This window comes from Ischnura elegans, chromosome 10 (genome assembly GCF_921293095.1).
Source record: "Ischnura elegans chromosome 10, ioIscEleg1.1, whole genome shotgun sequence".
NCBI classification, from domain to species: Eukaryota; Metazoa; Arthropoda; class Insecta; order Odonata; family Coenagrionidae; genus Ischnura; species Ischnura elegans.
This window is the reverse complement of record NC_060255.1, coordinates 66,318,786-66,346,425: the sequence shown is the minus strand read 5'-3', so window position 1 is coordinate 66,346,425 and position 27,640 is coordinate 66,318,786. Positions and strand designations below refer to the sequence as shown.

The 27,640-nt window shown below is 38.7% G+C and overlaps 1 protein-coding gene across 1 annotated transcript; it reads right to left on the bottom strand.

The window, feature by feature from the left end:
* Window positions 1-210: 210 nt before the first annotated feature.
* LOC124166403 (DDB1- and CUL4-associated factor 12 homolog) lies at window positions 211-27,640 on the bottom strand. The gene is made up of 7 exons (XM_046543928.1): window positions 27,247-27,640; window positions 26,651-27,062; window positions 23,659-23,865; window positions 13,923-14,330; window positions 6,664-6,820; window positions 5,523-5,674; window positions 211-2,705 (listed from the first exon to the last, which is right to left on the bottom strand). Exons 2-7 carry the CDS (start codon window positions 27,053-27,055, stop codon window positions 2,550-2,552), a joined length of 1,485 nt encoding a protein of 494 aa, XP_046399884.1. The 5' UTR covers window positions 27,056-27,062; window positions 27,247-27,640; the 3' UTR covers window positions 211-2,549.

Here is a 27,640-nt window from a genome sequence, read left to right as displayed (position 1 = left end):
GCTTAATATAGAGTGAAAAAACATCTTCCACTTTGGTAATATGCCCCAAAAATGTATTTAAGTTAGCACACCGTACACACTAAGGTGGCGTACTTGGCATTTGGCCAGTCACTTGTTGTACGCATTATTTTAGATCCCTTCTAAATTATTATAATCTGCATCAAGGAGCTTTTTGAACAAATGTGAACACCATCAAATGATAAAAACACATTATTTTCCATTCACTCTTATTATTCCATGATCATACACTTACAGACAATAACAATAATACCATCTCAAGGCATTTGAGAAGGCATTTCTTGTGAAATTAATTACTTTCAAACATTCTCTAGTGACAAGAACAAGTATGCAATAATTCATTTAATCATCAGCATTCACTTTCCATTTATGCTACCTAGTTGTCACCAAGGATAATACTCAATTTATTCAGGCAAGCCAACAAAAATGGGCTTTCTTCCGCAGGTAGCATCACCAATGGGTAGGAATTGCCTTTGAATACCATCCAGATATCCACACTTTCACTAGTAGGCGCAGAGAGAGTAAAGAGAGACAGCCATAGTGTCCCTTTCCCTAAAGCCTTTCTTTGTCCTTAGTGGTGCTTCAGTCCTTGCCTTGTAGGGACACAATAACTCACCACATACACTCAGTGGGCCTTTCTCAAACCAAAATTTGCAACTATATAGCTAACCTGAAGTTAACACGTGTAGTTCAGGATTACTTTCCACAGTGAGTCTATAACTCTTCACCAAAATACATGATTGATTATGCTTTAATAATTGCATAAAGTCAGTGTTGAAGGAAGCACCACATCTACAGAATGAAAACCATCATCGTTGCGATGGCCAAACCGGCCTGCAAGAAATTTTGCATGACACCTAAATTATACCTAGAATGCTCAAGGGGTAAATATTACACAACTGACATTGTACATGGCTGAACAATTTCTCCATTGATGATTTCAAAGTAATGGTAAGGACAAAAAACATTATTAGACTATTAGAGACACGTGGAACACCTTGAAAAAACAATTCTGTCAGTGACTTGTTAACATAAGGTTCTTGAGAACTGCAACATGGCAAACAGCCAAATTATGTCAAATTCGCCGCATATATGTGCATTGCACTGACCATTCATTTGAACTTTGTTTCTTGGAATTAAAATAGATTCAAAAAGAGAGGCTAACCAAAATTTTGATGATGATTGCAAAAGCAAAGACATATGGGGTACATTCCTCTCTTTTCATAGAGCCTAAGAATTCTTTACACCTGAGAACCAAATGTTCAACAGTTACAATACGATCATAAATTCAAATCTTGCTCAGGTAAGATACAACCAGAACAATTTAAGCAACGGAACAAACATGAGTTACACTGTGGGAGATAAGTTTGAATGTGCATTGTTCCATTACTAAATTGCCATGGAGAGATTCTTTCTTTCTTATCATAAATGTAGGAGAGCAAAAAGGCTTACAATGAACAAAATCGTTTTCAAATTCATGATATTATAATATTAAAGCCATGCTAGGATTGGATAAAATAAACGCCACGAAGAAATTATTCATGTTTTAGACATTAAGAAAACCTTGCTAAAAATATATAGTAAAATTTTCAGTAACAAAAATTATAAATCATATATGCAACTTTCAAAATGAGCACGATTTTAGCTCATAATGAAATCAACAATACTATATATGAATATAAGTGTATACATATCAGACTCATAAAGTGTCAAAAACAAATTTACAAATGCACTGCGTACAGCATTTTCTTACGAGTGGATGCATACATAAAAAAGACATTCCTATGAGGAACACCAACCTAAAGCTGCCCGATCAACCTCAATATAATAAATACTCTCAAATGCCTAAGAAAAAAGAATCAACTGAAATAATTCACAATCGACCCAGAAAAAATTCTCACAAATATACTCAGCGTGATGGAAGAAGCAAACGCACACTTCTCAAATTCGGACTTGCAGCCTTGGTGACTAACTTCGATTTTTTTTGGGGAAATTGATGATCACCAAAAGTTAACTCTAAAAAATAAGCGATGTAAGTGTCATACAGCTCAATGAAGTTCCCTTAACAGATGGCAGTGAATTGAAAGAGTAACACTTAATTAGGACATCACTACCAAAATGAGTACACCCAGTTTTCAACAATGTTCCTGCAAGCAGCCAATTTGTAATGCAGACCACGATTTTGGGCACACGCAAACACACACGACCAACATCAACGTCAAATAAATCTGGCAAGGACACATTACCCCTTTCTGGTGACACTGATAGGGATTTCAAACGCAAGATTAACTCAGAAAGAAAGGTAAAGACAAAACAGCAACATGATTTTCCCATTGATGCACATACTTTTGAGTCCAGCCTAAAAATCAGACATGTACTTCTTCAAAATTTCATATTGCACAATAGCAAGTGTAGCATTGATGTGCCATAAAGTGGAATATTATACCAAGGGAGGGCATATTTTTCCAGCTGCCAGGATTGTTTTGCTCATAGTTCACATAGCTTCAACAGCTAGCCATGAAGTGCAGAGCTCACTGCCACACTCCAGCGTAATTGCCATAGAGGTTCGCTTGCAATGGCCCACCGGCCGTGAACAGCCTCGTACCAGACGAGTCGTAGCAGTGAGTGTAGATGGCTGGCGTGTACTTCAGATTCTGCATCACGTCAAGGAATTCATCATCCGGAAACTATGTGAGAATGAGAGAGGAAGTGTGATAGAATGTACCTTTATACAGCATATTCACTTGAGTGACGCTAAGACTAAAAGAGCTATTGGACAAATGCCGTTAGATGCGAGCTGTAATGACCAGGTTATACATACTCAGTCATTCAATCCAAAGGTTTACTAGGATAAGTGAGAGTGTACAATGAGTGAAAGCAATAACAATTTTGGTGGACCAGAATAGAACATGTACGAATGCATGAAACGATTAAGTATAGGTCCAATTTTCTGTTCATGCATTTGCATAATTTGAGTGGTTACACAGAGCATTTCCCCATACACAAGAAATAATTATAGGTAAGAGGATAAAATATAAATATATCACAAGTTGACTGTTACAACAGCAGGGTGTTCACAGCATAGCAATTAACAAAGTCCCAGAGATTCCCAGGTGCTTTCTTTTCCTTGAAAATAATTAGTCATAAACAGCAGCCTAAAGCATTTTTGGCTAAATATTGCTAATAAGGTAAAAATTATTGACCAGAGAGATGAGAATGATGTGTTAAATGACATAGTCCTTCCAACCCCTCACCTGTATACAGTGAGTCCTCGTTCTACGTCACCCCGTTTAACGTCATTTCGCGATAACGTCACGAAAATTTTGAGACCGTCATTTGTTTATCGCACCTACGCTTCACGATAACGTCAAGTCTTTTAAATTTCGCGCAAAAAAAAAAAAGGCGAAGCAGCGGGCGTAGCAGGTTGTTCATTATGTGGGCGGTAATACAGTGAGTCTAAGCGAAGTGTAAAACGGTGTGTTTATTCTTAATTGCGATTACGGTTTTAGCAAAAATTTCTGCAAAATGAATTCTTGCGTAGGTGCGTTAGGTTTTACTTGACATAATGGTTTTCAGGAACCTAAAAAGTGATTTCAAGGCATTTTTCCGTGTAGAACTCGGAGTTTTTGTCGTCACTTTCTTCGCCGAGATCACAATAATTTTGGTTCCTGTAACTGCGGCGATGTTTCAGCGAGATTGATGCCCAGGCGACGCTCGCCCAGGCGACCACCATAGCGAAGCCGAAAAGCAAATGCTGGAAGATACAAAAATGGAGAAGGATTTACATCACTGCTGCTATTGTCGTCGATGAAGAGAGGAACTCGTATTTATGCAATAGATTGGCATTCCCATCGTAAATAATGCCCCAGATATGATACGCTAACATTTTTTTCGCGTAGGAATTGTGAGGTCTAGGAGCCGATATTCACTTTTTACATTGTTTCTTATGGCATATTATGCTTCGATTAACGTCATTTCGTTTATCGTCACATTTTACAGGAACGGTAAGTGATGTTAAACGAGGACTCACTGTACTCCGTAACTGTACCCACCACCACCCCCATAATCAGATAAGCTGTAACTGATCCCCGCACCACCAGTTGTTTGTCTGCGCATGACCTTTCCTTCCCCCCCTCCATTTTCATAGCTTCCCAATCACCAACTCACCATCCATGGCTACAAGATCATGGATTCTGAAAAGAGATTCGCTCAGTGATTTTTCACAGATGCAGCAAAACCACTGTGTGACGTCGGAAACTAAACTGTCAACTATGTGAACGCACGCACAGATAATCCGCAACACGGATAAACCACAGCTGGATAATCGGGACTTGGCTGTACCGCCCTTTCTGTCTATCGATTCGTTCTGTTACCTCTTCATAATGATCTGATAATGTGAAAACCAGTAGATTTTTCAATACTGTGTGAAATATAACACCATTTATTTTAGAATCTATCATGTCACCATTCCACGAAGTGAACTCGTAAACCATTCATTTGACACAGAAATTGTTGTGAAGTTGTCATTTTAATGCTCTGCATAGCATCTTAAGATGATAGAAACTCATACACACATGTAAGTGACCCAAATTAGATGAGGTTTGATTTATTTTATTGAACTTCAGCTAACATATGAAAATGTATTGAGAAAAATAGCTCAGGAATTATCACATCAGCCTGACCATAATATCATGGATGACACCATTCACTACCTCTTCCAAAAGAGGAGAAACTTAAATTTCCTCAAAACGACAGTAAAATAGTCCTGATTCGAACTAGAATGACTTAGCAATAAAGCCCAGCACACAAAACAGTCCCAAAAACTAGTTTCCAAACATGAGACGCAAGTGCATATGTCAACAATTCTAACATTGGTTTGACACAGCACTCCATTGTATCTGCTGGCATTTTCATATTGATGTACCAATTTCTTCTCTGTTACAGCCTTTATAACCTGTCTTATGAAACTCATTCGGGGCCATCCCTCACCCTCCTTCCTGTCCACCTGTCCTTCTAAGATGTCCTTTCATCAGGCCATTATGCCTCATTATGTGGCCAACTAACAATAAGTTGTCCCATCTCCTACTTAGGGTTTTTAGAAGACTCCTCTTTACTACCAATCTTCTTCGTATTTCCTCATGACTTACTTGTTCAATCCACTTTATCTTCCATTCTTTGGTAGCACCAAAAGTATGTGCATATTTAAATAACATCAGGAAAGAAACTAGCCTAAAAGAAAATTCTTGTAGTTGGAAGAGGTACTTCCATTACAAGGATTTTGATTTCAGCGACCATCCGAACAAAAACCTAATAAAAATTACTTAACATTTCACTTTGCTTTGCGTTTGTTACAGGAATTCAATGCATTGGGCTAGCTTTTGCCAAACGCTATGTGTCAAAAACTGATTGTTCCAAGACACTTGCCAAATTCCCAGCATATTCCTAGTTTTCCAGATTAGTGAACACCCTGAAAAGACACGATTTTCAGCAACATAGCCACTCACCACCCATCCTCTCGATGCTTTCATCACGACAGTCCGGCTGGAGTTGATGCTCGACTCCATGTACTTGCCAGCACGTAGATCAAAAAACATGAGCACGCCCAGTCCTGTTCCGATGGTGAGCACATTCCGCTGGAAGCTGGCAGACCGAATGCCTAAGGAGGAAGAGCAGAATATTTCATGTGACATTCCCAGGCATGCCTCATGCATGTATTAAATAATGCACTTAAATTACATCAATAATCAAGGATTGGCTCAGCATTTTTGAAGTGGCCAACCAAATAACAAAGTAAAACAAATAACTCTTCCAGAATTTCCTGACTTCTTACAAGACTTCCCTGTTTCATAAAATATATTTATCAAAATATGTACAAGTAAAACCTGGCATTTTCCTGCCAATGTATACCTCTTTACCTCGATATATGTGAAAAAACTAATCGAAAAAAGAGTAGTTTTTCATATAAACATCCAGCACTTGACACAGAATGAGTGGAAATGTAGTAATAATATTTCACACTCACTAACAAATAATTGGTCACAGTCTCAACCACTATTTATAAGAGTTAACTCTCGATTATATGAAGCAAGATAGTTTTCCAGCACACCATTGCAAACCTTGTTCATGGACCACAGGAAGAAGTGGTAAATACGAGGGTAAAACACATAGATCTCATAACCTATTTCAAATATTATTGTATCAATTTTGTGAAATAGGCTGAAATCATTTAATTACGATATGATATCAAAGATTGATTTTTAATCAACCAAATTGATGATCTACACTTGACATTTTTACTGGATGCATAAATAATTTAATGGACAGCAGTTAACTCAGTAGCAGGGAAGATTTCTTGGGTTTCACTCTGAGTTAGGTCCTCCATATCTCCTTCCCACATTTTGATGTGCAACTCGCCCATGATCCTGAGGGATTCAGGAATCCAATTGGATTCCCTGTCCCTGAATTGAATCCCTGAGGACAATGGGCGAGTTTCACATTGAAACGACTGAAGGGGATATGAAGGACCTTACTCGATATAAAACCCGAGAAATCTTTACTGCCATTGTTCGCTGGGAAAAAAACCAGACATTACGTAAGTAACTCAGTAATTCACAACAAAGAAAAGAAATGTCTTAGGCAAATTACCACAGCCACTGTATCGAGTGGATATTTTCTTCACAGCTTGTAATGTTCTGGCATCGAGCAGTAGAGTATACGACCTGCATCCCACAGCATACATGCCTCCTTCTTGAATTGCAAGGCATACATTCTCCTGGGAAGATGGAAGTTTTCGCGAAAGTTTCTGAAATAAACAAATATCAAAATAGATGAGGATTCCTAAAATTTTGTTAAAAAAATTACTATAGTGAAGATAAATTTTATTAATTTTTCATCACACTCTAAAACCAGGATCAGTAGTTAGATTATTTAAAAATACTTGATTGGTAAGTTACCACTTTTAAATTTTGACACAAATGTTAAGCACCAATAATTAAGTTAGATAAAATCCATTTCATTAGATGACAAAATAGTAACAATATCTTATGACAATTTACCAACCTATCTATCTATTTATCAACCTACCAAATGTATCAGTGATTGCTATTCTATATACAGTGAAACCTGCCTTTAGCGGAACCTGAGTTAGGCGGAAACCTGTCTTATCCGGAAAATTTTGTTGGTCCTGGCGGTCACAATAGGGTTTTACGTGCATTGGTGCCCTCTGTTAAACGGAAACTGTCAAACGCGGAAACGGAATCGATTTCCGGGCACGTGTTTCTTGGTTAAGCGGAATTGCAAAGAAAAAAATCCATGGACAATTTTTACCGTAAGGAAATAAAATACTAAAAATGCTTTGTAAAGCCATCTCCATAGAAAATAATCCAACGGAACCAGCTAAATGCGTCGCACGTTCACCATGGTCTACGTCATTATTGACTGACATCACGTCGCAGGAGGGACTTATGACAATATTGCATCAACCTTGACCACAGCACTTCCGCGTCGCCCTAAACCTAATGTTAATCCTCCTCCAGTGCCTTATGTCCCTCGTCCCTAATGTAAAGTGCAGTGCGTTTCGTTTCACGTACATTGTATCAAATGCTCAACAATACTCCACCCCTCTTCCCTCCTGCTATCTCCTTTCTTAACCAATCCGCCAAACCATTTTTGCAGCAGATACAAGTGAAGTTGAAGTGTGGAAAGACTCAAGTTTACGAAGCAATTAAGAAGAAGGACGAAATTAAGAAAGAATTTGAAAGAGGTAGGTTCTAAGAAACATATTTCTTCTTTTCCCATGCCACAATAGTTTGCAAAACGACACACCATAAAATAATTGTTGTTTCCGTCGATTATTTTAGGCCTTAGTTTACATTCAAAGAGGAAAACGCCTCTCTGCGAATATGAAGAAATAAACGATTTAGTTTGGGAATGGTTTGTGCGGGCAAGATCGAGGAATATTCCAATGTCAGGTCCAATAGTCCAAGAAAAGGTCAAGGAAGTCGCAGTTTCTTTAGGAAAATTGGATTTTAAGGCCTCCAATGGATGGTTAGAGAGCTTCAGAGCAAGACACAATGTTGTTTGGAGCAGTGTTGTTGGCGAGTCAAATGACGTTGACATGGAAACCGTGGAGTGGAAATGTAGGGTTCAAGTAAAAATTAAAGATTATCAACCATGTGATATCTACAACGGAGATGAAACCGGAATGTATTTTAGGGCTCTGCCGTCTAAATCAATGTGTGTAAAAGGAGACAACTGCAAGAGTTTACATGCATTTCCGAGTTTTATTTATATAAATTAGTGTAAAAATTCAAACAATGATGTTTTATTTACACTAATTCTTTATTCTGTGGGAGGGAAGCACTCAAAGGAGCATTTGACCATTTTCATTTGTGGGAATATGGCAGGGGAGCTCCTAAAGCCTCTTGTCATCCGGAAATCAGCTCGACCACGATTTAAAAACGTTGAAATTGAGAAGCTACAGGTCAAATGGAGTCAGAATAAAAAAGCATGGAACACGGCTTCAATCATGGAAGAGTGGCTTAAAAGTTTCAATGTCGAAATGAGGAGGAAAGATAGGAAAGTCATACTTTTCCTTGACAATGCAACCTGTTACCCTAAAATTCACCTGGCGAATGTGAAGCTAGCCTGGTTTCCGGCAAACACAGCAAGCATCACTTTGCCAATGGATCAGGGAGTAATTAGATCGCTGAATGCACAATATAGGAAGAACATGATGCGATCATTATTAGCTGCAGCAGATACTGCGAATTCAGTATCAGAGGTATAAAAAGTATCAGTGCTGGATGCTATTAATTGGATTAATTTGGCAGTGAAAGATATTAAAACATCAACTGTTAAACAATCTTTCGCCAAAGCTGGAATTCTGCCAGAGCTGATCCCCGAGGAAGGTAAAGAAAATAATTTGCATCCTGACATATCACCAATGTAATTGCATATTTACGCATTTACAGGATTATATATATGACCTTTGCTATTTAGGAGCCAATGGTGGATCTAAGCGAATTTGAAGTAAGTAATAAACTGAGATAACATGAGTGCTGAGAGATTTGTGGATTTCGACAACGATCTTCTCACGAGCAATGAAGATGGTTCCTTAACAGCCAATAATAAAGAAGAGGAAATCTGTGATACCGACGAAGAAGTGACCTTAATATGTGAAGAAAATAAAAAATCGTATAGAGAAATGTTGGTCTCGTCAAAAGAATTAGAAGAATGCAGTCTCACCAAAGATTACACTGATTTGTTTAACATCTTGCATGGGGCCATTGGCAACGTAGAAAATTGTATTCTACAGGAAAAAAGTAAAGACAGACAAAAATGACTGATTACTTCAAATAAACTATTTAAAAATAATGCGATGCTGTTCTTTTATAATTTAATTATAATTAATCACTTCATAATCGTCTACGTGTAGAATTTGAGTCAAACCAACCTTTTAGGCAACGCATTCAATGGACGTGATATGACTTTCGCGGTCTTTTTTGAATTGTCAGACCCTGAGTTAAGCGGAATACTGTCTTATCCGGAAAAAAGTGAAGGGCCCGAGAGATTCCGCTTGAGACAGGTTTCACTGTATTACATAGGCCCAAAACAGAATTATTTAAACAAAGCTACTCATTCCTGAGACCCAAAATGTATTTAAGATTGCCAGATTATAATACTAGTACAAATAAAGAATATAAATATTGTAGCAGTGTGAAATATTGGCTGTTTGCTATTACTGGTGTGTTGACTTCTTTTGATAAAATGTAAAACGGTGTACTCAGAGCAATGCCAGTTATATTGATTCATGTTTTGATATTTTGTGGCATTATACACAACATTGTCACACAAATTTAAAGGAATCAATATTACTTTACTAACTGGTAAAAATAAAAAAGCCTGGAAAAATTATGTCCTCCACAATGGAGATCTTGCAACTTTTAAATACAAGCTCGAGACTCGGTTTTTCAAGTAAATTAACCTTGACATTGAGTGGGAGTCCAGCGGTACTTTTATCGCGCTTAAATCTCATTTAGTCAAGACTTGCACAGCCCTAAAAATTAATTACTTGAAGAAGCTCACACAGCAGTCAAATTTACGATTACAGAAACATATCGAAGCTGATGGCTTGCCAGAGGAATTTGCTTCTCTGATTTGTTGGAGGAAATAATAAAATGAAAAAATAGTTAATATTTGGCAACAAAGAATAAACATTGCTACACATAGCAATGTTATCAGAACCTAAATTTTCCAATTACAATTACTATAATGGTTGTATTTTTCAAATTTTCTGCAATGTTGTAGCTCGTATTTTAAGTTTCTGTGAAGTATGCACAATGTATTCATTAAAATTTAAGACATTCTACTAATTAACTTGTAAATTATTTTTAAAAACTCATAAAGATAATTTGTTCTAGTGGTTAAATAACAGTTAACCTTGTTTTACAATATTAATCCATTCAGGAAGACCAATCATAAAGCAACTTCCATGGCATGTTGAATCATTTTAAGGAGCATAAGCACATGTAATTGTTGCAATGTTAATAAATTTATTTCCTAAACAAAAAAGGCATTGAAATGTATAATTGATGGCATATTGTGCAAGTGAAAACAAAATCGGCAAAATTTCAAAGAGCATGCACAAATTCAGCTTATCATATACCTCACCCATCATAGAGAGGGGGGTCTACTATATTACTAAAGGCAAATTTGCTGAATCTAACTGCGTCAAACACATTATCCCAACCAACCAGAAGCCTGGTGGTTACTACGATTTGCTTGTTATGACTTGTATTTCCCCTCGTGCCATGGGCAAGATTCCCTAATTTTACCCTGATTTCCCTGACCCATTTCAAATCACCTTAATTTTCCTTGATTAGCCTGTCATGTAACAACCCTGTTTATGATCAAAAACTGAAATTTACCCAGCACTAGAACTCCCAAAATTTACTCAGCACTAGAAGGCAAAATGGATGTTAAATTATTGTTGTGGACTTTCTATTACCCGGAGCTCAATTTTCAATTGTTGCTTACCAATATGTGACATAGAAAACAATGTACGCTGGAGTGCCACAGCACAACCCCCAAAAAAATTCACATATGTTGTCACCAACAAATAATATGACTGATAGTCTCTTTCCTAAAAATAATTTTATTCATAACATTCGGAAAAGAGTTAATGTATGTCTTCAAACATTCACAGAACGTGGAAATCATGGAAAAAAGGTATCTTTATGAGTTTCTAAACATAATTTAAAAGTTAATGGGTAGAAGGTCCTCAATGCTAATGAATAATGTCAACTTCACAGAAACTTAAAATACAAGCTACAACATCATAGAAGATTTAGTGAAAAATTTAGCTCTACAATGACCAATTTCAAAATAATGAAATCGCTATCTTTTGGGTCCCTTGAATTTCAACATATGTATCAAGGTTCTACTGCATTTTATTTCTGCAAATAAATTGTTGATCTCGCTGAGAGCTTCCTGATTTCGATAAATTAGCCTCACCACAGACCCGTCTGATTTTGTGCGGTGCAAATTACAGTCGGATCCGGATTTAAGGTCTTCGCATTTAACGTTTTTCCGCATTTAGCGTTTATTTTTTTGGGTCCCGATTCATTCCCTATTTGGACAATGTAAAAATTATCGGTATTTAGTGTTTCCGCATTTTGCGTTTTTCCGCATTTATGGTCGTAAAAATTTGTCCCGCTCAAGATTTTTTGGCCCGATTTAACGTTTTTTCATGACGGTTCATCCAGATCTTCGAATTTATGCCCATCAACAAGAACAGTCTCATGAAAGTTTACCAAGAGTCGATAGAATCTACCGGGGAACCCTTCTTCAACTGCTTTCTTCCGCGAGCGCAGCGCTGCGACCTTCAACTCTCAAGTTGGGTGATTTGTCTTCTCGTAACGTTTCGCTCCCCTTCTGATCCAAACACCAGGCTTTTTTTGTATCAGATCGGATCTAATGGAGCAAAGTCATCCCTTAATAACCTCGAACTACCTTATCCTTCACTTCTTGAACTTGACTTCGATGATATGTGACGACTGATGACACGAGTTATCCTCCAAGGGTCGCTACTATAATGGTTTTCTCGTTATGTTTTCAATTGATGGCTTATGCCCCTTTCAACTCTACTCCCTACGGGCAGTCGATTATTAGCCCAATATTTTTTCTGTCGGCTGCTTTCTCTGTTCAAAAGAGGAGGCCCAATATCAATTGCGCAGTTCACTAGAAGATTCTTTCTATAATTCATTCCAAGGTCAGTTTCCACGGAGGAACAGCGAAAGAACAGAGGAAGTGTTTCCCCTGTCATGACCGTGAGTGAGAGCATTCTTTCCCTACGGAACAACATTATTTTATATCGTAATTTAAATATCCCGGAGCCAATTTTTCGACATGCGGCTGGTTAATATCGCTGTCGATTCAAAAATATTTATCTGGTGCTAATTAATGTCAAAAGAGAATGACAATCGGAGTTTTGACGAACTATCACGGTCCATGACTCTAAATAAATCGCTCATGCTGGAAAAAATCACCGCATACTCACGGTAGAATAGATGAGCACGGAAAAATACGAAAATCCGGCAGGTATCCCTTGGTGGTTGACTTCGACATCATAACCCTGACGAAATTGCCAAACTCCAGAGGCACTGACAATTTTTCGGATGAAATCCAGTTCTGTTGAAGATTAAACCTTTTCACTTAACAGAGTGTAGCTAATCGTTATTCAAGGTCCAACCAAATTTTATTAAAAGCTGCCGAGAAACAATAGGCGAGTCGGAGTCAAGGTGATCAGCGCGCCGCGTAAGCAACTCTCCCGGCTCCATTCGACCTGCATAAGGCCGCGGATATATGACAACGAATCTGGCGTTATCATCAAGTTGAATCACCATCGACTTGTACGCATACTAAAATAAGATTCTACTTTTTTGGATGACCTCGAAATCCAAAATGTGCGCATAGGAGGCTTTTTAAAGGCTCATAAATCCCTTGTTTCGCCGAGGCAACAGAAAACGTTAAGTTGGCAAAATTCCAGAAAACCTCCCTTTTACTAGATATTCGGTAGTTGAGAATTCCGGATTAGCGATCTTCTGCTGTCCCTTTATTTCACTCATTCCTCATGATTTTTCGAGTACCTACTTACACATTTTCTTATTATATTAGAAATGCTATAGTCACCAACATGTCACTTTTACAGAAAAAATTCTTAATTTCATCGAGACCACTGAAATATGCATAAAAATGGAATCACTAATGTCCATAATAATAATCTGTGTGGGAATGCTTTTAAGTTGATGTTTATTAGAATTTTCTTAAAATATTTCATTAAAACAATTGTCATCCTCTCATTACTTATTTTTACTACCCATTTTTTTAGCTGATTCCTGAAAAGTATTATCCAACCTTCATAGGGCAGAGAACATTTCATTAAAGAATTTTTTGCTGCATTCAGCACCTTTTAGTTACTTAAAATAATATTGTTTATTCATAAAAAGCCATTCCAATCATTACAGACCCTAAAACCTGAAAAAATGGCAGGTCCTCATTTAGTGTTTTTCCGCATTTAGTGTTTTAAATTTTGTCCCCCCTGAAAAACCTTAAATCAGGATTCTACTGTATTTGATTACCCTGGCCTATAGCCAGGCATCATAACTAGACGTTTGTTTCAGGGAATGCTTGGTTGGTATGTATGTTGTGTAAACTGGTATTTAGTTCATACCCAAACCCAAATGCCCCACCTCCCCCAGCTACACGTCTGCCTGTAACAAACCTTTCTAAATTCAAGGACCGGTGGAACTGGGGACAAAAGAACCATACAAATGCATCCCCACATAAGTCTTTGCCAGAAAAACCTGACATTCAGCCAAGGAGCCAACCCTGACAGCTTGTACCTGCTTGAAGTTGGAGGCGCTCCAGATGTGGATGTAGCCGTTTAGTGAGAGGGCTGCAATCTCCTCAAAGCAGCGATTGAAAGCCAGCGATCGCACCTTCTGTGCTGCCTTACACTCCTTCACGGCCACCGCCTTGATGTGCTGGTATGACGGGATGTGCAGTTTAGTCGCGCCGTTGGGTGACTGTTCGTCGTCCTCCTGCAAGGGGGCACCCTCCTGGCCGCACCCACCCTTGGGCCACTCTCCGCTTGAGCGGCATACATGGCCCGCTGCCTTGTGCCGCTCTTCCTTGACCCCCGTTGGCTCATCCTCAATCTTCCAAAGTGCCATGTGTGTGTCTCGGGAGCCAGACACAAGGAACTGGTCGTCGAGCCAGCACATGTCAAACACCCAATCACGGTGGGCCTCCTGAAAGAAGGTGTGAGCTCATAAAATCTATATACATATATAAAAGAGGATGTCCGTTTGTCTGCCAACTATATGTTTCCATATAGCTGCACAAATTGCGACCAAAGTTAGTACATAGGTTCATCTCATACCCCCAAATCCCATAATGCTATTTTCAGTAGCATCCAACGTGTCCTTTATGTCATTTTCTCATTATCATTTGTTACGTCACATCATGCAACTTCAGCGGTTGGACATCCTGCTGGGTAGTCACATCTCTTCACTCGCTCAAAGGGAAAACATAACTCATATTATACTTCACTCACCAATTAATCCTCTTGGTGCAAACCTTTTTGCTGGGGTATGAGTTCACAAGACGCTTCTGGTCTGCACTCATATAGACACGCATAGCGATCAATGTTGTGGAGTGGGGTATAAGCTGATCCTATCAACGTTATATAGAAATTGTTTTTTCCATTGTTAGCTATTCAGCGTGCCTAAAAATCCTGCTATGTGACCATGAACTCCAAGTTCCAAGTTTCCCAGTTCTCTGAGTACTATCTTTTCTGAGCGATGCCGGGTGGCCTGCTGGTATTCTATAATTTTCACAAAATTTTTACTGTAGAACACAGATAAGAGTTCTCTCCTCAAAGAAGTTTGATTGTTAAGTCCCAAATTAAATCCTGTAGGTTGTATTTTTCTGGATATTCTGTTCCCCCTTAACAAGTTTTCCTGGCTAGGAATTCTTAAATGAGGGTACCCAAATGAAGAATTGCTATTTAATTCACTTCCCCTCAAAGTTGTGGAAGATTTTGAAATGATTGTGACTATGTCCAATATCATTCAAAGTGATTCGTGATGATTTTTTTCTATGATTTAGTAACACCTTGACCCACTTACTACAGCACATCCCTTAATCTAATTATTATTCCAATTCTGCAATAGATGGGAAGCTCTCCTCAGCAGTTTCTCTGTAACATTACAGATACTTTCAAGTTAAAATGGCAATAGCTGTTGATCCATAAAATTTTACCTTATTTACCAAAATTTATCAAAAAAACTAGTTACTCCGGTGAAAGCAGCAAAAAAGTCAGTGCTTCTGATTATGATATTCAAGGTATGAAATCGTAAATGATAGAGCAACATTGGAGGGAAAGGGTTCACCTAAAAACTTAAGGTAGGAATCAAGGAGAAGAAGGATTTCAGTAAAAATATTGTGGCTGAGAAAATTTTACTATTTGCACGCATACTCGTAAACATCGCTTCGATAACACTTCGTAGTAGAGTCATATAATTGACTAATAGCAAGAAAATTGCTCTAATTTCAAAATTCTTGCCTATAAATAAGCGATCTCGTGACACCACTTTACAAATAAACAGTTGGACATATAAGGAAGGAAGAGAATTCAGTCACTCAATGATAGAGGAAATATTTTTCATCTTTAAGTTTTAATTTAAAGACAACATTACATTTTGGAGGGGGGAAAGGTCGGGGAAAATACTGCGGTTGTCAACGACTATGTGGGGAGATGTAGTAAGGATACCACAGATGATATAATACTTTACACACCAGCCCTTATTGAGGGCAAAATGGCTCCTCTATTGCCAGTTTGAATGGTAATATGCCAATTCTGCACATTAAGTTTTCATGTAATTACCTTGCTACCTATCCACGAGGGAGGCGTTGTCTGGCTGTCTTTCATCCTGAAAGTGCTGAATTGTAAAGTATGGGCTTGAACTAAATTCATGAGAGAGTGAGTGAAGGGCTTCATTCGGTGCCTAGTGAGTGTCTAAGCAGCAAACACCGGAGTAGAAGCTGCGGCCGGGACTACTACACATGACAGCAGTGACGACGAAGATGAAAGTGAAGGGGGGTGTCTTAAGTATTGGGCTCTGTTTAACACCTATTTTTTTTGCAGGCTACTTGTAATGAAGAGGCACTTCCAACTCTAACCAAGAACTTTCTTGTAACACTCCTATCCGTTCCCCATTCCGAGAGATCTTTCTGTCCAAAACCTTTGTTTACTCTCTCCTACCGCCTTTGGCTGATCTTCCTGGCACCCAACTTACACATCCCAAACCCCCTCCACTAGCATTTATCCCCTTCCCTATCATTTCCCAACCCACCCTGGTGACGGAGCTTGAGTGCGTGATAAAAAAACACGGCCCCCAAACGTAGGGCCGTATTTTTAGTCGACCCTGTATACGTCATCAACTCCTACATAAACCGATCTCGCCCTACATACGCCAAATCAAGGCCTACATATGGCCGTTTTTGGTACTAAATGGGCCCTATTTGATGTAGGGTACCCGAACCAACCCTACACCCTACAAAAACATGGCCGCCAAATATCGTCTGCTGATCACTACGATTAAAGAATCTACGTTACAATGGATATTAAGGGAGACGACCTCACACAAGCCATTTTAAAATGTACAGTAACACAACGGAAATATAATAATACTACCGCTTTATAACCACCAAGTTAAATAGTTATAAAATTGACTGAACCAACAAGAACAATATAGCGGTACACATCATTTTGTTTCTACGAATATATAATTATATTTTTCACGTTTGGCACTTGGTATACTTTTGGGAACTAATACTTCATTTACGTATAACAGGGTTCCCACTCTACCTGAACAATGAAATTCACGGCTTTTTCCAGGTTTTCACGGTTATTTTTCACGTTTTCACGGTTTTTTTTAAGGTTTTCACGGTCTCAATTTTGCTAAATTCACGGTCCGTTAATAAGCCAACAATAAGAAAATCAGTGGCCGTATATCAACAGAAAATTAACGTACGCGAAAAACGCTGTGAATGTTAACGCCACAATGAAAAGTGATATCTGTTATGACGTGATCTATCGTTTGCAAAATTCAGGGCCGACTAAAGGACCAGCCCAACCGCGCTCTTGCCCGGACGCCAAATACCCTTCGGACCTTCTTCCGTCCGGACACTCGAGGTCCTTTTTTAATTCCTTGCTGAGAGATTGTTTTTTGCACACGTTGTTATTACTGCACAGTAACCGAATTTCCCCCACACCAATATTTCTTATTTAACGGAAAATATTTTATTTAAATTGTTTATAGAATATAATAAATTGATTCTTTCTTATTCAGCGGAAAATATTTTATGAAAATTGTTAATAGAACATAATAAATCGAAAAACAATTTCATACACCGTATTAGCACGAATCTAAGACGAACACGATTCTAAGACTACCCTACTTTTTTGGAACTCCACTAGGGGACAACTTTTCTTTATTAATAACGATACGATTATAAAATTAATGCGGAAAAACGATCAATGCTTAATTTTTTTTGCTAGATTGCCTATGTCCCAGGAAACGCAGGATTTTGGCGAGTGATTAAGAAATTCATTAAAGGTTTCAAAACAATATTTTAGATAATAACAGGAATAGTAGTACTTTATCAAGACATACGTCATATAGTAGATTCGACCCATATCTCTTTCAAAATTCTGAATGTTTGCTCTCCACTCGGCATTTACACTGCTATTATGGATTTCAGTCAGATGTAAAAATTCTTATCCATCAAACACCATTTCCAGTACACGTATTCACGAGAGCAATGTGCATGTTGTGCCTAAAACAACCGCATTCGCCGGTGCAGTGACTGGTTGTGAGGTGGATCACGAATGCCAAAAATAGTCAATTACTTGAATTGTTCCTGTCTAATGAATATATTTTTAATACAATTACGGTAGTGTGTAAAGCGTGAACAATGTTGCGTTAATCGTCAGCGGCACGCCCACCTGGATCTTCGCCTTCATATCTCTACTTGTTTTCTCCAGGTAGCTCACTCTACCCCCACCCCTAACGTCATGTGCTAGCGGACAACCCAAGGCGCTCTGCAATATTCACGCGCATCTAGCCCGGATTCTTTTCTTCATGTTCAATTATTTTCAGTCCATCTCTTAAAGTTCACAATAGTTTCTTCGGAGGTGCCATGGTCGGAAGACGACTAAAATTAAACTAGTGAAAATGACTTTATTAAACCCACATGGAAAACACTCGGTGGTTCGAAGTCCAGCCACCCCGGAAAGTAGGGAACCACTCGTACGAGGTGAAGTTCGGAACTGATGCTATCGCGTACGGGGGTACGCAGAGCACACAGCAGAGGGCGAAGCGTGACCATATGACTGCGCCATGAAATTTTTTACCCTAAAGATGCCCATTCTTTTCTAATTAGCGTAGCGCCAGATGATCAGATGAATTCGGATTGTTAGTAGGGAGAAACAAAAATCCTGAGAAGATATCCCTTCGTCAGTAACTCTGACAAGTGAGACTACTAGTAGTAGTATAGCTCGTAAATTGATAACTGATAACAACCTGGTATCATGTTTTCGGAACAAAATGCCGAATTAACTGCCGTAAGCTCAGCTACGAGGATATCGCGTTTCGCCAAAAATCACCATCGTATTTTTCCATCATTTCCTTGCTTAAAATACGTCATGTGTGGTCTCGTTTTTTTTAACGTGCAAATTACTAACATTTCAATCTAATAAAAGCATAATAGTAATTACTGAATATCATTGTTAGATACCTTTTGGGCTAATAGGTGATTCATGCAGCAGTTGACCTCCATAAACTGGGAACTTCGAAGCAGTTAGGCTGAAAAAGGTCAGTTGGTGAGAAGAGGGGGGAGCGCGAAACACGTTTCTATTGTTCTCGTGTAACTCGATATTTTTTTCGAAGCTAAGGTCTTCGTAATACGATCCCTGCGCCATCTGGGACCTTTTTTTCATTTTGAAGAAGAGGAAAGCGTCAGAAGGGGGGAGGCGAATGGTGAATGGAGGGGGATAAAGGTTCTTGAGAAATGCGCTAATGTTACTTTCCCACGGCACTGAGCTTCTCCCAATGGTAGTTCCATCTCTTGGGGAGGATTCCAACTACGTGCTTGTCCTTATTAGCCATAAATGACACATTGTATTTATTTCGTCTCATTTTCGCCAAACAATGGATGCGGGAAAATTCTGCGTCGGAACCGCGATCTTCAAACGATCAATGCGAGAAACGATACTTCGGGGAACGATAGATGCGGGAAAAAATTAAATTGTCTATAAGGAACTTTATTTGGGACCAGAAACGGCGAACGATCAATGCGGGAACGATAGATCGAGGTTCCACCGTATAACTTTCTTTTGAAAGCGGCAGTGTAATGACTTCTTTTCTCTGCTATCGTAATGCTCTGAAACCAAAACTGAATCGATCTCTCTAATCAGAGGCAAATCATGTTCCCTTCTTACCTTTGCTCTGGGAAAAATGGAACGACTATGTAGCATAATTAATCGTAGAGGGCGTAACTTGGTGGAAATCCATAATATCACGAATACAAGGATCAAGGAAATAGCAAAGTTCTTGATCCTTGTATTCGTGAGACTATGTAGCAGTTTATATCGCGACGGCATTGAGGCTTAAACGACAGCATTACCTTAGATAGCACAAAGCGGAGGAACTGGATCACCACCGACAGTAAATAACTCCACACAAACTTTCCGGTTGCGACGTAAAACTGGCAAGTTCCAGGTCGACGCATGCGACAATTGTGTAATGCTGTGTTGCCATAAGCGGAAATCTTCTCTCGTTTTCAGGGCCGCAATGCGCGAGAATTAGTAACGTCACGCCAAAAGCTCGCTGTCACCCGGTTCAAATGCAGGGAGCGTAGTGTCCACAGCGCATGGCAGGTTGTCAAGGCTAGCGGTCTTCCAGTCATAGGATTGAGGGTGTTGAATAAACGTTCAAATTTTTCGACACAATGGCCATCTAGATTTAGTTTCGAAAGTGGTCGCTGCAGCCAGTGGGAAGTCTAATTGGGTGGAAGGGGGACTAAGCAGTGACCGAGAGAGGGGAAACCAAGCCATTTGAGGAAAGTAAACAAGGTGATGAGAAGTGGTGTCATATTTCAGGAGGGGGAGAGAAAAGGCCTGCGCTGGGGAAAGATGTTTTTTTCTTCAGGCAACATTCGTTCCCACGCTTTTCTGACCCATGCGACCGCATGCGACGATGCTCGCCACAATGAATAGAAGTGCGCTAGCTACGAACGAAGATGAAAATTTCTGGGAAGGTATTATTATCAAGATTGAGAGATTTTTAAGGTTTTAAGACGAAATTCACGGCTATTTCCCGGTTTTTTCACGGTAGAGGAAATTCACGGCTAATTCACGGTTTTAAGGTTTTCACGGTTGAGTGGGAACCCTGTATAACCATGGAAAACGTATTTTCAAGCCACTATTTGCCACATAATAAACTTAATTACGGAAGGTGAAAGCGGATGAAGAACCTTGATGATGCAGCGTAAGTTCCCGCGTCAATGCTCATATTTGCTCCGTACTTATTACTATCTTGTACAGACTGCTTTTAAAGTAATTTAAAGACAATTAGTTTCTACTTTTGGCTCGATATGAGAGTATTTGTAGCGATAATTAAGGTACCGACAGGACCTGGCGGACGAAACCGATTGTTTATTTACCTTGAGCTGTTACCCTAACAATACGCCCAAAAATTATCGGACGTCTTTTCTTAGTTAGTTCCCATTACGCCACCAGAGTGGAAAATTGGCGCTGCGCCATCATCAACGTCATTTGAGAGAACTTGACGACGGAATTACCCCCCACCACTTATGTAGGGTCGACTGAGAAACGCATGTAGGGGCCTTTTGTTATGTAGGGACGGATATGTAGGGTCGACTAAGAATACGGCCCGTAGTCTCAGGCAAGGCTGAAGGCCCTTTACCCACCCCTCTTCCTCCCACCCACTGCACCTCTCTTAATCCCGCCCCCACTTCCTCGACCAGGCAAATCCCATCCCACTCTTTCTTACCCCACCCACATGGAATGTTTTCTGACTGTGTGAAGTGCATGATTCATTTTTACCGGCAACGGGGGTTTCTACCTGGAGAGAGACTTGAGAAGTTTTTCATCATTGAGGAAATGAAGAGGAAAACTTTGTTATCCAGATCAATTTTATTGGCTAAGACACGTGTTTCGTCATTGCTTCACATATTTTTAGACTGTTCTTGCTAGACTTGGCGGATTAGCATGCCCTCCCATTCTCTTCACGCAAAGATATGGCTGCGCTACCTGCCTCACCAATAGGGTGGTTTCCTATTATTTTTTTATTGCCTAAATCGAAAGACTATTACACCTGGAGTACGTATTTCACGCTTTTAGATTTTTAAATGACGATATCTATTTTTCGCGATTAAATGAAAAGTGAAAATTTTCTAGCGTGCGAAAACGCGACGCGGAAGTATGAATGTCGGGAAATCTCTCCGTGTGACGTATTTCTGGTTCCCGCTGCCGCCTTGTGAGGTGACCTTGAGGCAAGTTGAGCGCTGATACGACGCAGGCTGCTAGCGGGTAGCTGAGTACCCTGCTGGCTGGTAGCACTTGGCTTAAATAAGGATTATTAATACCTTATCAAATGAAGAAAACTTTCCGACCTTAGCCAGTTTTAATAAGTGATTATTAAGACATGTTTCCCTGAGCACTGCACCTCATGCATGCATTGGTAACCTCAGACGATGTATAACTCCTATCTTCTCCTATAGAAACTAGGTACCTGTGATGTCACGTGGAGTGGCATCGCATGGTCACCAATCTGGCCCTTTTCAAATGAGGATAAAAATGGACCATTGCAATTCGTCTAAACCGGTATTTCTAAAACGAAATGATTTGTATATTATGAATACAGTAATGGTGGGTAACGAATCGCAATCAATGACTTTCGTTTTCTTTGATGAAGGAAACTACCCTATTCCGTATTTGACCCTAATCATTTCAGCCAAGTTAAGAAGTATGAATCGCACATTGGGGAAACAAAACGAAACACCAAGTCTTTAAATAAATTACTTTCTGTTCATGGGATTAAAAAATTAGCAATCTCCTCATTATTCAAAAAGATTGAGCCAAAACCTGACATCAATCTGAAATTATGACCTTTTTTTTGGTTTTGTTAACCTACTCTAAACATGAACAACAAACTTAAATGATGCCAGAAATACCTTGGGTTTAGGGCTGATTATTTTCTAAATATTGTGTAGATTTAAAATTTTGCAATGTTGGTTTACTTTCATGAACTCTAGAACATTATACCTCAATACGTTGCCCTTCTTTAGCTTTCAGGTTTCATTATTCACCGGATTTAAAATGATGCCACGTAATGCAGGTGTAGAAAAAAGATTTTTAAGTGTTAGCGCTAGAAATAGGCACTCTATAAACAGAAATAATTATTTGAGCAGAAGGAAGATAGAAAAAACTAAATAATGATCAAATTAAATTCTTCTCGCATGTCTGTCTGGGTAAGGTGCTCCATCTACCTCTCTGCCAATGATTCAATCGAAGGCTTTTCCATCATCATCAATGCCATTTATAACTACCAGGTGTGAGGTGCTGCGATTATAAAATTGTATCTTTTCTTCTCAGCTGACTTTCATTAGAAATTAGTTATTTGCTTTGCCCTCATACGCTACTATTTATTTGCGATTATGGCGCGACTAATTTTTGACAACTTTGAAAATTTTCAACAACTTTGAAAATCATATACAGTGAAACCTCGATATAACGACACCCCAAGGTGCACTAATAAACACTCGCTATAGCGAATTGTCGCTTTACCGGAGGTGGAGTAAATAATAGCCAATATACCTGTTGCGAACAGATATACAGGAACAGGAGTGGTGCGGCGACAGATAAACATCTATCCGATAAACGTAAGCATAAATCCAGACGAAAGGCGATGTTTTTTTGCATCACTAAATATCCTAACTCAAATAACGACTAACTATTCAAACAATTTATAAACGCCGCACTGAATAAAAATTATGCAAAGCATTGTTTCTTCACCATTATATTTATCGAACGACAATTTACCACATAAATTTGAGACTGAGCACTCCATTAACTTCATTTCTAACAGATCGCTAGCAATTACAGAGGTTAAGGAGTCTTGATGAAAGTCTTCCGGGGGTGAAACCCTCACTATGGCGAGAGCCAACACCGAAAGGGTCTCGTAAAAACGAATTTTTTAACACGCTTATTATAGGGTCAATTGACGGTGCATCGGCTATCTCTCGTAATAGCGGGGGTGTCGCTATAGCCCGTACTCGCTTTAACGAGGTTCCACTGTATCTAGTTTACCACTGTTTCTTTAAAATCACAGGACTTCAATTTATATAAAAGTTTTTCGTAAGGTACCTTGTCAAAAGCTTTCTTAAAATCCAGAAATAATCAATCAACTCATCACTTAAAGTCACAAAGGAGGAGAGATGGACAGAATGTTGCAACAGACAGTAACTCATCATTAGGCAGAGCATGCTCACCTCTCCAACACATACAGGATCCAGGGTGGGGAGGCGATAGACAGCTATTTCACACGAGTTCCTTGCCCCAGTGGCTAGCAGAGTCCTCGAAGGGTTTATCTGTACAGAATGGATGCCACACTGCTGCTCGGGAGGGCCACAGCCCAGCCTCCCTTGGAGCGATGGGATTCGATCCAACCTCTGCGTCGCCACATCATACACCATTAGCTGAAAAATAACATATGAAGCAGCATTTGAAACATGCCACTCAGGAACAAAATATACAGCACAAATATAAGAAATAGTTTCTGGCATATTGTTGTGGTAGGACTGAATATTCAATATAGGTCAACAATTACAGTAGAACCTTTATGAGAAGTTTTTCATGGGACCGACGTTAGAAAACGCCTTGGTGGGAAAACAGGAAAAAAGCTCCAACTACTACCATTTTAACACAAAAGAACCCATAATCTTTCTGAGAAACAATGGCAACTAGCCCACAATCTATTACAGAACTGGAATAATCACTATATTAAAGACTATGATGCACTCTATGGGTCGGGATATAATCAGGTCAAATGACCTAAACAAGAAATTTTGACTACTTTCTACCAATCATTTATAAAAAAAACTCAGTTCTAACCTCTTTAAAAGATATTAGACTCAATGAAAATAAAAATTTATGTAAAAATCTTCCTCAACTTCTTACACCGATAGCTTAAATAGAAATAAATAAGCCACTCAGGTATCGTCAGATGCAACTTCTCAGCCAGGAAAACGATAACCTTCTTATCCACTTGACTTCTTATTGATCTCCTAAGAGCAAACTTTTCATATTTACGTAATTCTTCTCTTTCACATCCATATTACCCTACACTAAGTAATTCATTCTGGGCCTTACTTCGCCTTTCTTCCCACCAACTTGCCCTTCCAGGATTGTCTTCATAAGACCATCATTTCTCTTAATGTGGCAAAGTAAGTAGTTCAGTCTTCTTCTTAGGAATTTATGAAGGCTTATTGTACATTCATGTCAAAAAAAAACACCAGTAAGTAACACTCTCAAATAGTTAATATAAACCAACCCACCTTTAGACAACTCAGTTCACCTAGCATCTTCCCAAAAAATTACAATGAGTTGCTGAAACCAGAGTCCTTGTATAAAGTAATGTAATTCAAGATAGCATGACAATCAGTCTAGGAAAATTCAAAAACTGAATGACACTATAATCACACATTTTCACTGACAGCTCAACGACATTCCCAGCTATCTCCTGGATTTCCTAGTCGAATTTCAAATTACCAGACAATTACTCGACTGTCAACATCCCTCAAGCAACAACAACTTAAACTGGGGCAAAAGGACTTGTTGATCAATTTTCATCTATTGTCAATTCAGATAGTTTCCAAAATAAAGAGAGCTATATTTCCCTTTCTCAATCCATCACCTACTTCTCATGTTATTTGACGCAAAAAAATCAATGGCATTAAACCTTTCACAGATTAGCTGATGACATCACCAGTTCAGATCAATTTCTTGGCTACTCCTAAGCTTCTCGCATCAGCCTCATGTGGTTAGTTGCACTCATGTGAAAGATTGTTTCTCTCAATGAAAAGCTCGTCCTGAATGAGTCAATGAACAAGAACTATAATGAGAAAAATAATGACCTAGTAATTTTTTCATGCTACATTTATTTAACCTAACCGGTTTCAACACTGGGTCATTCTCAAGGGTGCAACTCCTAAGCTTTTAGGAGTCATATTTATACAAGTTCATATGCTGCACCCTAAAGAATGACACAATTAGTGTCGAAACCAGTTTGGTTAAATAAAAATCCTTTGGAAAATTACTGAGTCATTATTACTATGATTAAGATGACAATATTCCTCAAAGTTTGGCCAATAATGATTGAACCAACACTGATGACATCGCTAACTCATGAAAAGTGAGCTGCAAAATTCATGCTTTCCTCCTTTACAGGTTATGACAGAATGGCTAAATTAAGAACATTTTTCATTGAAACTTCTACCAAATTCTTCTAACACATATTGCAATTTTGAATCTCAGTGAATGACCCCAATATCAACCGAACACCCCATAGTAATTGATTGATGAATCATCATACCAGCAGAACAGTATCATTGCCACTGCAGAAAACAGAGTAAATATGCCCTCTGACACTTTCGTAGAAGGTATAACTAGCTGCATACTCAAATCAGTAGAAATTACAGAGGTAAAATCCTTATTTCGGGCTTCACAATTCATTTTGAAATAATTTCAACGAGACTAAACTGCCATAAATGCGACAATAATTAGCCCTTTTTCTCTTGGCATTTATAGATACAACAGCAGCGTGTCTTGGCTTCGAGAGACAATCCAAATGATAACAGAATGGATAACATTATCATTACTGAGTACCCAAAAATGACCAAGATATTTGACCATCATCGCTGAAATTCTGGCCTCAACGCTTTAGCTTCCAATTAGGGTACTTTTAGTTTGCTTGTCCGTACATTATTCTAACGTAAAAATGAAATTGAAAAGACAATGGGGACACATTTACAGTATAAAAGGCAAAATGATACATAAGAAATAAATAATTTACATAAGGCAATTAAAAACTAAGCATAAATTTTCCTATTCCTACTCTTACGAGACAAAGGAAATACACTAAAATACAATTTTATTCTATCCAGGACAGAGTAATCAAAGGATGAAATAAAACTTTTAAGTTTTAACAAACAGGAGGGGTACATATACATCGAAATCGGCTAAATTAAAATAACTGAATTCATTACACTCTGAGAGGTAGCCACCAAATGGCTGAAGATAGCCTAAAGTTAATAAGAGAAGTCAATGATGGTCAACACTTCTCTACTACCTAAGACAATAAACATTTTCAGAGGTGGCAGAGAATTTATGGTAGGAATTGGATCAAGATTTACCAAAGAGGAACATTTGAAAAATTGAATGCTGCATTAAATTTTCTCTCGTTAGAATGAAATAAACGTTTACCTTATTGCATTTGGTTCCAAAAACAACCTGTCGGTCACTGAGCCATTGAGAACAAAATACTTTGTTCATGCTTCTCAATGAAACGGTGTGCTCTTTAAACATTTCGTGTGTAAGCATATGCCTTGTGCCATACTCAGAACTAACTGACATTGGTTCCAATCGTTGATTGCCCATCTCACGGCTCCGAATGTAATCCACAAAACTAAACGAAGTATTGAGAACATGAGTGCTTTCCAATTCATCGTCATCACTGTCTTCATAGCACATAAAATCATCTGGTTTGTCCGACTTCCGAGCTCGATCCAAACGCAATGCACGAACACGATTTCTTCTTTCCTCCAGACGGGAACTTTCAGCACAGGAGGGGCGATTTCCATAGATTGGGAGTCGCTGAATTTGCGCCATAGTGGACCTTAAACAAAAATTCCTTCAAATGAGAATCCAGAAAAAGCGATAATCTTCCGAACTAATATCCACAGTAAGGGTACATTTTATCAATTAGAAAAATGCAAGTCCAGGTAATCAATACAGACAGGAATATAGCCATTGCAAAGGCAGGAAAACCAAAACAAAAGTACTACGGGATGTCTACTCACCACCTCGGTGTCTCCGAGACTCCTTCAATATTTATATGGGTACTGAGATGTTTATAACAACACTATAGTAACTCTTTTCACTCCAAGTATTTGAACATTCTACAAATTATTCGCATATACATCGGATTGTTAAAATACGACGCTTGAATCCTCTCAAGCATTGCTGGTTTCTTTTACGTTTTAAATTTCGGTTCACATCCGAAATAAAATTCTTCCAGTTAGTCCTCCGAACTTCATCGTTTCCGTTACCCGAAAATGCAGTAGTAAATTGATAAAAAACTAATCATCAAATAATTCTGTACGTCAAATGAATTTCGACTACTGCCCATCCAGGATAAATGATCAAAGCAGCTGATTCACGGAAAACCTGAAATGTTCCACTATACTTGTCGAA

What these genes read in the sequence shown, in the direction of transcription:
- LOC124166403 (XM_046543928.1), bottom strand. Translation starts at nt 27,055, where the DNA reads ATGGCGCAAATTCAGCGACTCCCAATCTATGGAAATCGCCCCTCCTGT. An exon ending in ATCCTGTATGTGTTGGAGAG is followed by an intron (nt 14,331 to 23,658) that starts GTGAGCATGCTC and finishes ACCTTCTTTCAG; the next exon opens with GAGGCCCACCGTGATTGGGT. An exon ending in AAGCATCGAGAGGATGGGTG is followed by an intron (nt 2,706 to 5,522) that starts GTGAGTGGCTAT and finishes ATTCTCACATAG; the next exon opens with TTTCCGGATGATGAATTCCT.